Source organism: Lepisosteus platostomus, chromosome 14, assembly GCF_059453375.1.
Source record: "Lepisosteus platostomus isolate fLepPlt1 chromosome 14, fLepPlt1.hap1, whole genome shotgun sequence".
NCBI classification, from domain to species: Eukaryota; Metazoa; Chordata; class Actinopteri; order Semionotiformes; family Lepisosteidae; genus Lepisosteus; species Lepisosteus platostomus.
The window spans coordinates 30519897-30534065 of NC_142624.1; the positions used below are offsets into that span (position 1 = coordinate 30519897).

General features: G+C 35.6%; 1 protein-coding gene across 1 annotated transcript in view; it reads left to right on the forward strand.

The window, feature by feature from the left end:
• Window positions 1-12520, forward strand: part of kalrna (kalirin RhoGEF kinase a) — a 215467-nt gene extending 202947 nt beyond the window's left edge. Inside the window, exons 52-60 of the mRNA XM_088605585.1 lie at window positions 701-728; window positions 1031-1193; window positions 4062-4183; window positions 5057-5188; window positions 6014-6178; window positions 6537-6615; window positions 7819-8019; window positions 8390-8528; window positions 8745-12520. Coding sequence (XP_088461711.1) covers window positions 701-728; window positions 1031-1193; window positions 4062-4183; window positions 5057-5188; window positions 6014-6178; window positions 6537-6615; window positions 7819-8019; window positions 8390-8528; window positions 8745-9290 — 1575 coding nt within the window. The 3' untranslated portion in view covers window positions 9291-12520. The remainder of the gene's footprint in view (window positions 1-700; window positions 729-1030; window positions 1194-4061; window positions 4184-5056; window positions 5189-6013; window positions 6179-6536; window positions 6616-7818; window positions 8020-8389; window positions 8529-8744) is intronic.
• Window positions 12521-14169: the final 1649 nt, after the last annotated feature.

Consider the following 14169-nt stretch of genomic DNA (forward strand, 5'->3'; position numbering starts at 1 on the left):
CTTTATGTTGAATATGGAACATTGCTGCTACCTAGTGTTCACATGTGCAGAGGTACTGTACATAGCACATACACTTAAAATGCAGTCTTATTTAAAAGTCTTTTACAGAAGGTAAGAAAATTATTTCATAAACTAGTATAAATGAAACAAAGTTTAAAGGAATAACCCTGCAGTGTTTTTCTCATTTTATAGAACTTAAATAGAATGCCTTCAAAAATCATTTTATTTTTATTTTGTATATTCTCTTTACTTGTCTATTAATATCTGCATTACCTTTGTTAATCTGCAAGTATCTAAACCATTTCTTATTGAGAGCAAAAGATTTTTGAAAACTATAAATAAGGACTGTTTATGAAATTTAAATGTACAGTATATACATACAGTACTAACTGGGTACGAAAGGCTCAATTCTTTTCACTGTCCATTAAAAAGGCTTAATGTCCTTTATTCTGACAATGCTCAATTTCATGTGCTGGATTCCCTTAAGCAGAGTCTCGGGAATTAAACTGAAGATGGTTTTATATGAATATGGCTGGAGCTATATTTGAGGTATATACTGTATACTCAAATCGAATATATTAATATTTTAATATTCACATGGCATCTTTTATCCACAAATTTAATATACCAGGAAAATATGCTGTTTGAATGCAGAATTGTTCTAAACTGATCAGTTAACTATCATTAATTTGTTTTTCAGTTACTGAATCCCAATTTCATTCAGGAAGGTAAGATAAATGCAAACTGTGGTATTTATTGCAGGAAAGACAATATACCTTTTACTGAGACTAATATATCATCTATGTAATAATGGAGATGATATTTTTAATGGTAAATGTTTCCGTTACATGTCAATTATTTGACATGATTTGTGAATTACTGGTATACCTAAAATCGTCTATAAAACAGAAACTATCTGCCACATATGTAATCAAGTAGTCATGTAATTCAATTGTGATAATTTACCTATCTGGGATCTCTGTTCAAAGACCTTTGTGACCTAATTGTATTAAAACAATTTCATTCACAGTTGCACCAGAATTCCTTATCCCTCTTGCTGATGTGACTTGTGCGTTTGGGGAAACTGTAGTCTTGTGTTGTAAAGTCTGTGGACGTCCAAAACCAAATATCACTTTGAAAGGACCGGATCAAAATTTGGTTGTCAACAACAGTCGCTTCACAATTGACATCAGGTATACTCTCTGAGTAATTAAAAAATCCTCACACTGTGAATGTAGCTGGATTCTAAAGCATACAATTGTTTTGTGTTATAAACTGTATATTACGCACCCCTTTTCCACTTAAACTGAAAGTTGTTTAAGTGTTGTAATTAAGCTTACAATATGTGTACTTGGGGCCTTATTCAGCCTTGAGCAAACCTACCTATTAGCATTCATACAAGATGTGTATATCCATCCATGTTATGTATCGGTGTCATTAAGATTAAGAGCCTATTTACTTTCTTTAAGCTTACTTTACCTGGCCGCTGTTCAAAGTGGAAATCCTAGTTTTGATGTAACCTAGTCTTTGGATGTTAAATAATGAAGGAGGAAGAAAAAGTCATATAAAGCTTTCTTTTAAAAACCAATAATTTATAGTGTGCCAATGTAGTGTTCTTATTTCTGTCAAGCTCAGATTGTTTGCAAGAAAGACTATAATGATGAAACTATTCACAGGGGCACATAATTGGCTGAAAGAAAAAAATTGGGTTATAAATAGTTTTGAAATAGTTTATAATTCCTGATTGGACCCTGAGCTTGTTATCGGCCCTGAACAAGCCAGCCCAATTTTTGCAACACTTCACTGAACTTTGTTGCGTCTAGGACAGAGGTCCTACATGAAGTGGTCTCTGATACCCAATAAAATTATATTCTGGAATAAAGGGGCTGTCTGAGGTACAGTCATCTATTTCCACAGAAAAGTAAATTTAAGGAAATGCTTAAACACAAAGATGGAAAAGCAATTAAGTATATGAAGCACGTTCAGCAGTGCACATCTGGAGATAAATGTGATTAAGATAAAATCTCAGTATATTTTTAATGTGCCTAAGTGTTATCAGTATTCTCCCAGGAAACTCATTATCATTATTAATCTGTGTAAATGCTTTAAAAAATCACAGTCATAATGCTCCCCAACTGTCTTCTCTGATTTTTTGTTCTTTGGGTAAATAACCCTAATTGTTCCATCTGAAATCTGGTATTTAAAGACTTGGTAAATCCAAGACATACTGTATGAAATGGTCAAAACCTCATTATTCCAAATGCATGTAGATGTGAAATATCACACATTGCACAATGTGTAGGACATGCAGTACATACATAAAGTGAAGAGGCTGCACTAAAAACAGTGGCTTAAATATCTTAAATATATATCTATGTTCTCTTTTGATAAAAACAATTAATTGCTTACTAATATTGGCATAAATCATGCCTCCATTAGGGGCTGCTACTATATATTGGCAGTGTTAAGAAGTTTAGTTTTAAGGGCCAATGAGAGAATGCAATGACTGTTCAATTACCAATTGTTTTTTTTAAAACTTATGCACAGTGTATTTGATATTTTAGAAAATTTATTTTTTGAGTGGTTAATTTAGCGTGCATGTCAGAATGGGTTCTTTTAGCATAAGGTGGTCAAGAACAGTGACACCAAACATGACCGTAAGTACAAGTATACACAGCTGTAAAATAATGTGATCTTTATTTTACAATAAGGGAAAAATCAACAGCCACAACAAAAACCCAAACAAAATGTAAGCTCCACGTGAGCTACTGACTAACCTTCTTCACAATGTCCTGATCTATCATAGCCTGGCAGATAAGATGCCTACTGGTTTCAAAAGCACTAAGTCCAGACTCGTCACAAAGTTTGGTTCCAGTCTCACCCTGAGACTTCACAATATTCTTCCAGACTAGTGTAATTCCCTCTCTCTGAGGCGTTTCACAAAATAAACACTTCCAAACTTCTCAGAAACTTCCTTCCTTTCCCTTGGTCAGTCACTTCTTTCTCCCATCCACTGATGAGTATGCACTGCAGAGGTCCTATGGTTCCATATAGCAGACTGCCCAACACAGAAAGCCTTGGCTTCCTGCTTTTTAATTTGTCCCTTGACCAATTGTCTTAAAGCAAATGGTCAGGTGACTGGGACAAGCCTCTCATTCCCCTACAGGTTTCTGGGTAATGTTATCCAGACAAGGCTGGTCTCTCACACATGCTAAAAGAACAGAATCGTTTTAATCCTAAACAGAGAAGACTATGAAGGAAGCTTGATTACAGTATTCAGAATTCTCAAGAGAATTAACAAGTTTCAGTTCTGGAATTCTTTAGTAGGTTCTTTCACAGCCTGTTCAATAAACATTTTCAAGAAAACCAGCTTCAAAAACCCACATGAATCCTAATAAGCTCTGGTGTTGCCAATTTGCATAGGAATAAACAAAGAATAGTTTGATATTTAAGAGAAGGTGCCAGAAACCTTTCAGAAATTTAACAGAGAAAATGGGTGGTTTGAAAAGGTGGACATCAAGTCACCTGTGGATTTGGAAATGTAGTCCCTTGTGAAACCGGCTTTTAACGCATGAATGCTCACACCATCAAAGAAATGATACATTCTCAAAACCCCACAGGCTTCTGAAATAGTCAGGAATCCTAAGAAGATTCTTTCAAATATACAGCAACATCTGGGGATCATACCTCTTGAATCCAACTGCCACAAGAGCTGCCTTTGAAGCTATTCATTACTGTGAAATAACAGTACCACTGCACAGAACAGAAACCTGATTCTCCCCTTAAGCTTCTGAACCAAGAGTGCACAGCACACAGTTTCACAACCACTGTAGTAAATGGATATATAAAAGGTGTATATGTATAGCTAGTATATGCACATACTGTACACATTTAAGTGGTGTATCAACCAGCATTGTATTATGTCATCCACATATGTCATGAAAGGTCAGATATTTAGATTTTACACCTTTTAAATAAATGTTGATGTTGTTTTTGTTGAGCAACTTGATAAGGAACTAGAATTGCTCTTTACTTTTTACTTTTTTCTTTCCTCCGCCCAGAGAGACTGGGGATATACTCTTGAAGATTTGTAACCTCATGCCACAGGACACGGGCATTTACACCTGTGTGGCAGTGAATGACCATGGAACGTCGTCCTCTTCTGCTTCAATCAAAGTTCAAGGTTGGGATGGGAATATTGGGGATATCTGGGGATTGCTTATTGTGTGTTGTGTGACATTTTTAGAACTTTTAACTGCTTTGATAAATACATAGTTCTTTCACTTAAGTAGCACTTTTCTGAACACTCCACTCAAAGTGCTTTACAGGTAATGGGGACTCTCCACTAATGTGTAGTCCCACTTTGATGATGCAATAGCAGTCAAAGTGTGCCAGTACACTCACTACACATCAGCTATCAGCGGGAAGGAGAACAGAGAAGTCAATTCATAGATGGGGATTATTAGGAGGCCATGATTGGTAAAGGCCAGGGTTAAATGTTGCTAAATGACTGCGGATGAGTACCCCTACTAGCCCCACTAACACCACTTCCAGCAGCAACCCCAACCACCTTAACTTTCCCAGGAGGTCTCCCATCTAGGTACTGGCCAGTCTCCCACCTGCTTAGCTTCAATGGGTTGCCAGTTCTGAGTTGTGAGTTGCAGGGTGATATGGTTGCTCACTTATAAATTATTCAAGAATTAATACTGTTTATAAATGGATGAGCAAAATAAATCTTATCAAGGATACGGTGTTTTGTCACCTTTGCCTGCAAAAGCTGATTACAACTACTACAATAAAATATTGTGTACCACTTTAAAAAGATATGTCCAATGCATTCTTTTTAAACCCACATTCATAATTTGAAAATTATCTGAATTGATATATATTCAATAAAATGGCACATTTATGATTTTTCCAATACAGTGTTTGGTGTTATTGAACGCAGCGGCTCATTAAAGTGCCCTTGCTTCACTTAACAGCTTGCAGGTTGTCTTATAAATCGAAGTTTGATTCCAGTTTGGTTTGTTTAACCTAACCCTCTCCATGACTGTAGGTATTGCAGCTGCCCCCAGCCGACCAGTAGCCCAGGAAGCCAGCAATACTGCTGTAATCCTGCATTGGCTGCCTCCAGCTAGCTCAGGGAACTGTGCTATTTCCAGCTACGCAGTGGAATACAGACAGGAAGGTAACAGCAACTGTTTCACCAGGTCACTCATTAGTGACTTTAAGAGATCGTGGGGGAAGAGTAATTTGAAATTATCTGAGCAGTAGGATGGGAATGAACATGCATAATGAGCAAGCAAGTGCGTGAAGTGCTAAAATTATTCCTGAGGTTAAAAAAAAAAAAAATCAAAACTCTTTATATCTAATTTTAGTAATTTCTGAAGACTGTTGGATTCACAATAAAAAAATTTAATTTGTTTTTTAAGCCTTTTGGTCAGAGTTATCTACATCCAGATAAAGTAGGAGATTCAGCCTTTAAAAAAAGCTGCACCTTACTGTGCTACACTATAGCGACCGATAATGTCACATTATGTAAGGCATTGAAATACCATTTCCTGCAGAATCTGAATCATTTTACAAATAATTGTAATCCTCTCTTTAAGAAATGAACTTAGAAGGTTTCTAATACAACATACTATTCAGGACCTGTGACATAACTTGAAAATTGACTTACTGTAGATTTCTCTTATTTCCATATTGTTCCAGTAAGAAAGGAAATGCAAACAAAGCATAGAAAACACGTCATAGGGAAAATACTTAAGCCTTATAGAACAGATACATTTTCTGTTTTCAAAACCTAGTAGCTCTTTTATTAACTGTAGTAGGAACATTAAAAAATGTAAGCTTTTGTCTTCTGTGTCAGTGTACTTCTAAACTTTTAATTAATCTTTAAATGTATAAAGTGTTATAACTTTTAGAAGAGAAACAGGGGGTCTTAGAGATAATCATTTTCATGATTCTAGGAGGATATCATATGATATGTTTCTGTTCATAATCTTTCATCTAGATTCACTTATTTGGCAACAGTCTGTTGCGTCAGCTGTGGACACCTGCATTGAGATAGAAGACCTCATCCCAGGTGGCCACTATCAATTCAGAGTCAGTGCCATTAATCCATGGGGAGTCAGTCCTCCTAGTGAACCATCAAATATGGTGACACTGCCCTGTGCAGGTTAGTATGACTGTGCAGTTGTAAATATCATCTCCATGTTTTATAGATGTGAAACAAACAGGCAGCTTTTCTGGACATTCAAATCTAAATTATTGTACTTCTGAAATATAATTTTCTAGCATCTCTGACATAAATTTAATAGAAATCAGTGTTTCCCAGCATAGGGGGAATGCTCGCTTGAAAGAGCTATCTCTTGCAGGTGTTTTACAGCATTGGTGAAAAGTAAAAAAAGCAGCAGCACCTGATACCTAAAAATAAAATCCCTGACTGTGCAAGTTCCTACACTGTTACCGCTAATGAAGACGTTTTTCAACAAAAAATATAATTTAATTCTCTCATTTTTTATTATCCTTGCAAGATTCATCATATGATGGGACAGACATCCACTGGAAAGATAACTTTGAATCAGCATATACTGAACTGAGTGAAATTGGAAGGTAATGTGCTATTGTCCGTTTGATGATATTAGTAATTACTGGCATTATTTCGTGATGAATGCTTTAACGTTGGGACTATAAATGCAGAAACATAAGCTATAAATGTGATATGTAAAATCCTGTAACTAACCTGAGCTTGAAGAAGGCATTTGTGAAAAATAACCAGGGGTTCATGCTGGCACATAATTTTTCATCTTCTTTACAAACTGGGAATGTATTAAAACCGAATGCTAGTTTAAAAGAATAACATAGAGAGACCACATATATTCCTGAGACTTGAAGGAGTGTTTGACTTTAAATGCCTCTTTTAAGTCTTGAACTGGCACTAAGAAAGGACCTTTGATTAAAGTATTCAGAATCCTCAAAGGCATTGACAACCAGTTTCTTTAGAACCAACAGTAAAACACGAACCAATGGTCACACATGGAAACTACTGTACAATGGAGAGCACTAACCAAGACCCTGTTGTTAACTCTGACACCTTAACTTCATTCAGGAAACAGCTGAGCGAGATCTTCAACTCACTTAGCAGCTAACAAACGAACTAAATGGCCCAAAAGGCCTCCTCTCATTTATAATCTTTTTATTTGCTTATGTGTACGTTAACTGATTAATTAATTGTGCTGTCTACTCTGTGCAGGCCAGACTGAAATAATTCAAGACATTAAAAAAATAAACTTACCATAGTTTTGGTTCCATGTCCTCTGATACTACGCTGCTTTCCAGAAAAGTTTACTTTCCATGCTTGAAAACACAGCTTGTATTTGATTACTGCATGGAACCCCATTACAGTGTCTTTAATGATTTTCTTTCATTTATTTTTTATTAAAATAACATATATATAACATTAATTATAATATTGTAATGGGTGATAACAAGAAATGATCCTAATGTATTAAGTATTAATCAATCAGCCAAAACCAAGTCTTCTAAAGGTATTCATTGAAATGACCAATAAAGGCTCATGATTCGGGTCTCCAAGAATGAAATGACTTGTGGGAAAATGTTGTTTTCTACAAATATGGCATAATACAAATGTCTAAAAATATGAAATTATCAAATAAAACTTTCTAGTCCCCTTGCACTATGAGTTATAGTGTCTCACGTTCTGACATGGAATATATAGTACGTTGACTTGTACAGCCCTCCTCGTGCATTAATAAACGTCTTCTGTTTTTCTTTTACGTGTCCATGTGATTTCAGGGGCCGGTTCTCAGTCGTGAAGAAGTGTGTGCACAAAGCTACTAAAAGGGAAGTAGCTGTTAAATTTGTCAGCAAGAAAATGAAGAAGAAGGACCAAGTGGCGCATGAGGCAGATATTTTGAGGCATCTACAGCACCCACAGCTCCTTACCTTGTGCGACACCTATGAATCCGCTGGCAGTTTCATGTTGGTGTTACAGCTGTACGTGTCAGATCCCATGCCTTTCCCTATTCCCTATCCTTTCCCTATTCATGGCAGTAAGGCTTTATCATTTGCAAAACAAAACTGTTTTGCAAAACTGTTTTTTAAAGCTAAACTGTTTTTGTTTTATTACTTTAAATTTGACCAAATAGCTTTAGTAATTTGCTTTTCTGCAGTACAGGATTCAATTCATGTTATCTGTGGCACAGGATTTGTGCAAATCCTAAATTGAAAAAAACAGCATTATCAAAAGCAGTCATCTATAATAACTTATGGAGTTTGTATGCTACATGTATAACTGTGTTTCACTGAGAAAAGGCATATTTGTGGTCTGTTGACCTAGTCTGACTTTTCTTCTTTTTTTTTTCAGCTTGGCTGATGGGAGACTTTTGGACTATCTTGTTTCCCATGATGAACTAATGGAAGAAAAAGTGGCTTTTTATGTCAGAGATACTTTGGAAGCTGTGCAATATCTCCATAGTTGCAGAATTGCACACTTAGATTTAAAGGTAAGTTCAGGGAGAAATATTTGCTAAAATTGCATCCAATATAATGTACCAATGTTAATACTTAATCATAATTCCTTCTCCTGATAAGTGAACTACTAATTCCCACAAAAGCATTAACAACAAAGCTAATAAAACCTAAAAGTTTTATAAACAGTCCATCCATTTAAAAGCACATTAAATCAATTCAATAATTTATGTATTGCTTTCTGTCAACAGCCGGAAAACCTTTTAGTTGATCTCCACATTCCAGTTCCTCGTGTCAACATCATAGATTTTGGTGAAGCCATTCAGATAACAAACCACTGTTATGTCCACCAGCTTCTGGGAAACCCTGAGTTTGCAGCTCCAGAACTGATCCAGGGGACTCCTGTAGCTCTTAGCACAGATATCTGGAATATTGGAGTTCTGTCGTATGTTATGCTAAGTGGCGTCTCCCCGTTTTTGGATGAGAGCTTGGAGGAGACTTGCATGAATATCTGCAGACTTGATTTCAGCTTTCCTGATGAGTTTTTCTGCGGAGTCAGTCAGGCTGCTCGGGACTTCATTACATCGCTCCTTCAGGGAGACCACAGGAAAAGACCCACTGCTGCCACCTGTCTGCAGCATCCCTGGTTACACTCCCACAGCAGTGAATACTCCAAAACCCCACTGGACACTTCACGCCTGGCCTCCTTCGTTGAGAGACGCAAGCAGCAGAATGACGTTCGGCCTCTCACTAATGTCAAGAGCCTCGTGTCAAGCAGCATGGGTCGCACCTTATAAAAATGGTCAAATGGTGTATAGCGGTATGTATTATAGCCTGAAAGGACATTTGTAAAATTAATATTTGATACTTCATAAATGAAGTAAAAAAAAAAACATGCCTTCTTTCTGTAAAGATAAACAGTTGTAATCTAAAATGGTTTAAATTTCTAATTTTGTTTCTTAACTTAAAGGTGCATTAAGGACCTTTACAACCTAACTAGTAAAATAACCAAGGAACAGTAATTGGAACACTCAGATCTATGTCAGACATTATCACAAATTCACAATGTTTGATATTACATTTTTTAGAGGTTTATTATACTATAATTTAAGTGTTTTTATATGGTAATCTATTCTTTTATCTATACATATTGTATTATAAGTTCACATTAGTGTTCTAAAATCTTCACGAGAGGTGAGAAAGAACATTTCGAGACATTTTAAAAAGTCCTTGAAAGTAAAATTACTTAAGAATGTAAATTAAAATAGAATGTGCTCAAGTAGGGCTAAGGTCTGCAAGATGGGTTTTAGGTAAAACAGAGCCGCTCTTACAGAAATTGTATTAGTATAAATTAAAGCTGTATGGTAAGTGTTTGCAATATGTGTTTTTTATCCTGTAATCTAGCGATCCTTTGGAACCGTAGAGTTTTCAAGAGGATCTGCAAAAAAGTCATAGGGAGGATTTCAGCAGATGAGTAAAATCAACAGCTCTGAAACGCCACTGAAAGATTGTCGAGAAATGCCTTTTTTTCCATGTCACATTTTTTCTGTGATAGGGCTCTTTGATGCCTTTAAACAGTTTCACCATTCAGGAAATTAAAAAAGAAAACAGGGTTAATAAAAAAGCCACATTTGCATACCCTAAAAATCCCATAAAGCATTGCTCGACATATAATCGTGGTCACAATGTGATAAAAGGGTAATAAAACTAAAAACTCCAAACAATAGAAACCTCCAAACAAAAGAAACAACATGTTTTTAAAAGGTCCCTTCACCTTGAAATATACACTCAGAACCATTTAATACCTCACTTTATGTGGAAACATGGTGAGCAATGAGCCTTAACACAATATTTATTTTAAATAAAAGCAACATATTATCATAAAAGTTCTGAGTTCTAATTCTAATTTTTACTTTTCGTTTCGTTGTAAATTAATTGCATATTATTTGTTTTTTAAAACAGTCTTATGTATTCTGTGAGGAAATTTTTTATTAACCTACATATTGTTTTGGTTTTGAACACTTACTGTAAGTAGTTTCTCTTTTCTTGAGCTTTTGTATTATAGAAAACGATGTGAAGAGTCATAATATAATGGTGCGTCATACAAAGGTCATTATTCTGTGAGACAAAGAAATCAAAGCTTTAATAGTGATTTAAAATGGATTTAATATTGCCTTCACTATGAGGGGGTGGGGGGGGGGGGGAGGGGCAAAAGGTGATGGTTTGCACTGCTGCTTTACAGTTCCGAGGTCCTGGGTTCGATTTCAGCTTTTGGCTTAGAGCGCTGTCTGTGTGGAGTTTGTGATCGGCTACTCTGAATTGTCACTAGAAATACAACCACATGAGTCCAGTGGATGAATGGCCACAATAAGACGAGGCCCTTCTGTGTATGACATTACAACCTTGGAAAGTTCCCTCATGCTAGCCATTGTTTTAGCATATAACTTTTTATTAATCGAGGGAGCATTCTACATTCTTAATATTTCTTAATCATATCATTAACAATGATGGGTGGGTGATCAGTCGCGTATACAAAATATTCAGGATTGACATTTTATTCCAGGAAAAAATGTTCTTAAGATAAATATGCATTGTATAAGGTGTATATCTTTCAGGCAAATGTAGGAAATTGGCTATTTTTAATCTTAATTAAGGATATTCTTTCCAAACCTTTAAAATTTAGAAATCAAACGCCAGTGTATTCAGTTCAACTGCAGGTATTCATCATAGCAATTAGTTACTTAATTACTAATAGTAATTAGTATTAAAGAGAAGTTCTTTGCAATTCTTTAGTCACTAGAGGTGACTAATGTCAGAACAATATGCTACCAAAGTGTGTGATGCTATATTATGTTTTTTTCCTTTGGTTTTTAAATATTAAATCTGCAATTTCTGTAATTCTGCTCGGACCCCGGTCTTGGTTAGAGCTATGTCCTATTCAGTGAGTTTCCCTGCTGACTTGTATATGTAGTGTTGTATGAAATACCATGCACTCTTGTGCAACAACCTAAAAGTAGATAGTGAAATTCAGAAAAAACTGCACGACAACAAGAGGATGAGCTATGTGTTTTTAATGTTTCACTTCAAGCTGTTGATTTTTGTTTAATTCTAAAAACAATTCTTCAGTGTAGTTTTAGCATGCCTCTTATTTTTTACTTTTTTCAATGCCAATCATTCCATCAAATTAATCATTAACTCTCTGAATTAAAAATGGAGATTCCTATGTGTCTTACGAGGTTGTGATTGGGATTTAAGATTAAATCCGTAAACATGCACAACAAGGGATTGCTAGGCCAAACCAAACTTAAGGCCTTTCTTTTAAGTTGAAAATATTTGACCAGAGGTCTGAAATTTGTGAAACTACTCCTTGTCTGCACAAGGAATAGTAGATGTTGGGACGAATCAAACTGACTAAAACGTGTTACCAGGCCAAATCACTGTGTTATTTGCCAAGAACACCAAAGTGAAGCTTGTATACAGTTCATCATGCCCACTAGAATTAGAATAACTTTGTACTGTAAATGACCAATGCCATTAGAAGACAAGACAGCTTTTCAGGTTTCTGTAGCTCTGTGCTAATTAAAATTGGACCAAGCAGCAATGCACGTTGCAATGGTATGATGATGCTTAATCAGAGTGTATATACTGTCCACCACTGCAGCATTTGTATCTCTGATGTTGAACTGACCACAAAACTGGTATCAGCTGGTGATTGATGGGACACTGGTTAAAACGGCTGCACTGACTAATTGTTGTAAAGTCTCATTTTCCGCTTAACAGTCATTCACAAGGATGAAACTATTATCATTAGCATCTATTTATTAACTACAGATGTTCTGTATTGCATTTGCTTGGTTCTCTGCAATAGCATGCAACATTCAAATTACATTCAAACACGCAGTCTGCAGTATTTTGTACATAATTCTGTCTAGAAGCTTCAAGACAAAACATCTAGAAACAATATCTTTCTTGGACCACACAAGCTGTGTTTGTTATTGTATGTTTAATAAAGAGCTTGTTTCTAAAATGCTTGTATTTTTTGTATTCTTCTTACACTATATACTGTAGATAAATTACTACTGAATGAATCAGAAACGAATTCCTAGTTACCTTTATTCAATTTTCATGGTACTTGGTAAATATTTCATAAAGAGAGATATTGTCCATTTAGGTGATACTGTACATCTATATTATTTCAGGTGGGTAGCTGCGTCAGCATGCGTAGGCTGCAAAGGAACAAGTAATAGGTTTATTCCATGCTGAAAAAAAGAAATGAGAGAAAACAACGTTTCGGCCATGGAGCCTTCTTCAGCTTCACACCTTTACATCTATATTATATTTTATTATATTATATTTTCTTACTAACTTTAAAAAACAGTCTCAACAGTGCATGACATGAAATGTATTAAATATCAACAGCTAACTGTGGTTATGAGTAACTGTGGTCATAGAGTTTGAATATAACTTTTTTATGTATATACTTTACAACCAGATGATTGTACATTTTTATACAACCAGATGATTTTGTTTTATTGAGATACTGTGCCTAGAGATCTTTTATGGAGAACAACATTAGATACTGTACAAGCAGGTAAATGCAAAAAGGGAGCTGTATCAGGGGACCAACTTTAATTTGTCAGCAAGTTACAATAAGAATCTGCTTTGCAGTTACCCATCATACTACTTTCTGAAAATATTATGTTAAGTGTGGTTTTGAAAACATGATGCTCTGCAAAATCACTACAGAGAGCAGACGGAAGCAAACCTAAACTTGTGGTGCCATACTCTTCAAAACTCCTGCTTCATTCATAGAGTGCTGGAATTGGAAACACTTTCATTTGGTTCTAATAGAAGTTTCTACATATTACTTCAAAAAAAAGCATTCATGTGATTTGCAAGTCATTACAACTGGAAAAACAACAACAACATTTTGTCTAAATATTAATAAATTACTTTACAAAAAAGGCCTTATCATTCTGAAAATCACAGTGAGCTATGCAAGAAAAAAAGATGCTGATGCAGTGATTCCTGGTTTTATTTTCAAAACAAAGCACACATTTTTGCAGAAGTTGATGAACAAAGCCTTTTTTCCTGATAAACAGGTAACCATTTCTGAAATGTGTATATATATATAAATGTATTGTATAAACATCAATGTTTATATAATACATTGATTTCCGAGTGTTGCATACTGGCACAACAAGAGGTTATCACTTTATAGGTCTTCTCAAATTATTGCTGGCATCATGCCTGATGTATTAGCACTATTTTTTTAGATATAACTCTATAACTTGTGCTGATAAAGCCATTGTACAGTGAAATGTTCAATATAGGCTAGCAGTGGTTAGCATTGCTGCCTCTCATCGCTGTACTGTACTGTATTCTGGATTTAATTCTGGGCCTTGGCTACCATCTGCATGGGGTTTGTGTCTTCTCCCCATATGTGCCTGGGTTTTCCTCCAGGGCCAAAAACATACTGGTAGGTTAATTGGCTTCTGAGAAAAATGTATCCTGCACTCATTGTGTGCTGGGACAGGCTTCAGGTCCCCTGCAACCCTAAATTGCATGAAACAGTTAGAAAAAGGATGGATGGATACTCAGTATAGGTTAAATTCTCTTTGCAAATTCTCTGTAACTTTCCGCTCAGTTTTGGCGGGCTTGTTCTGAATTAAATTG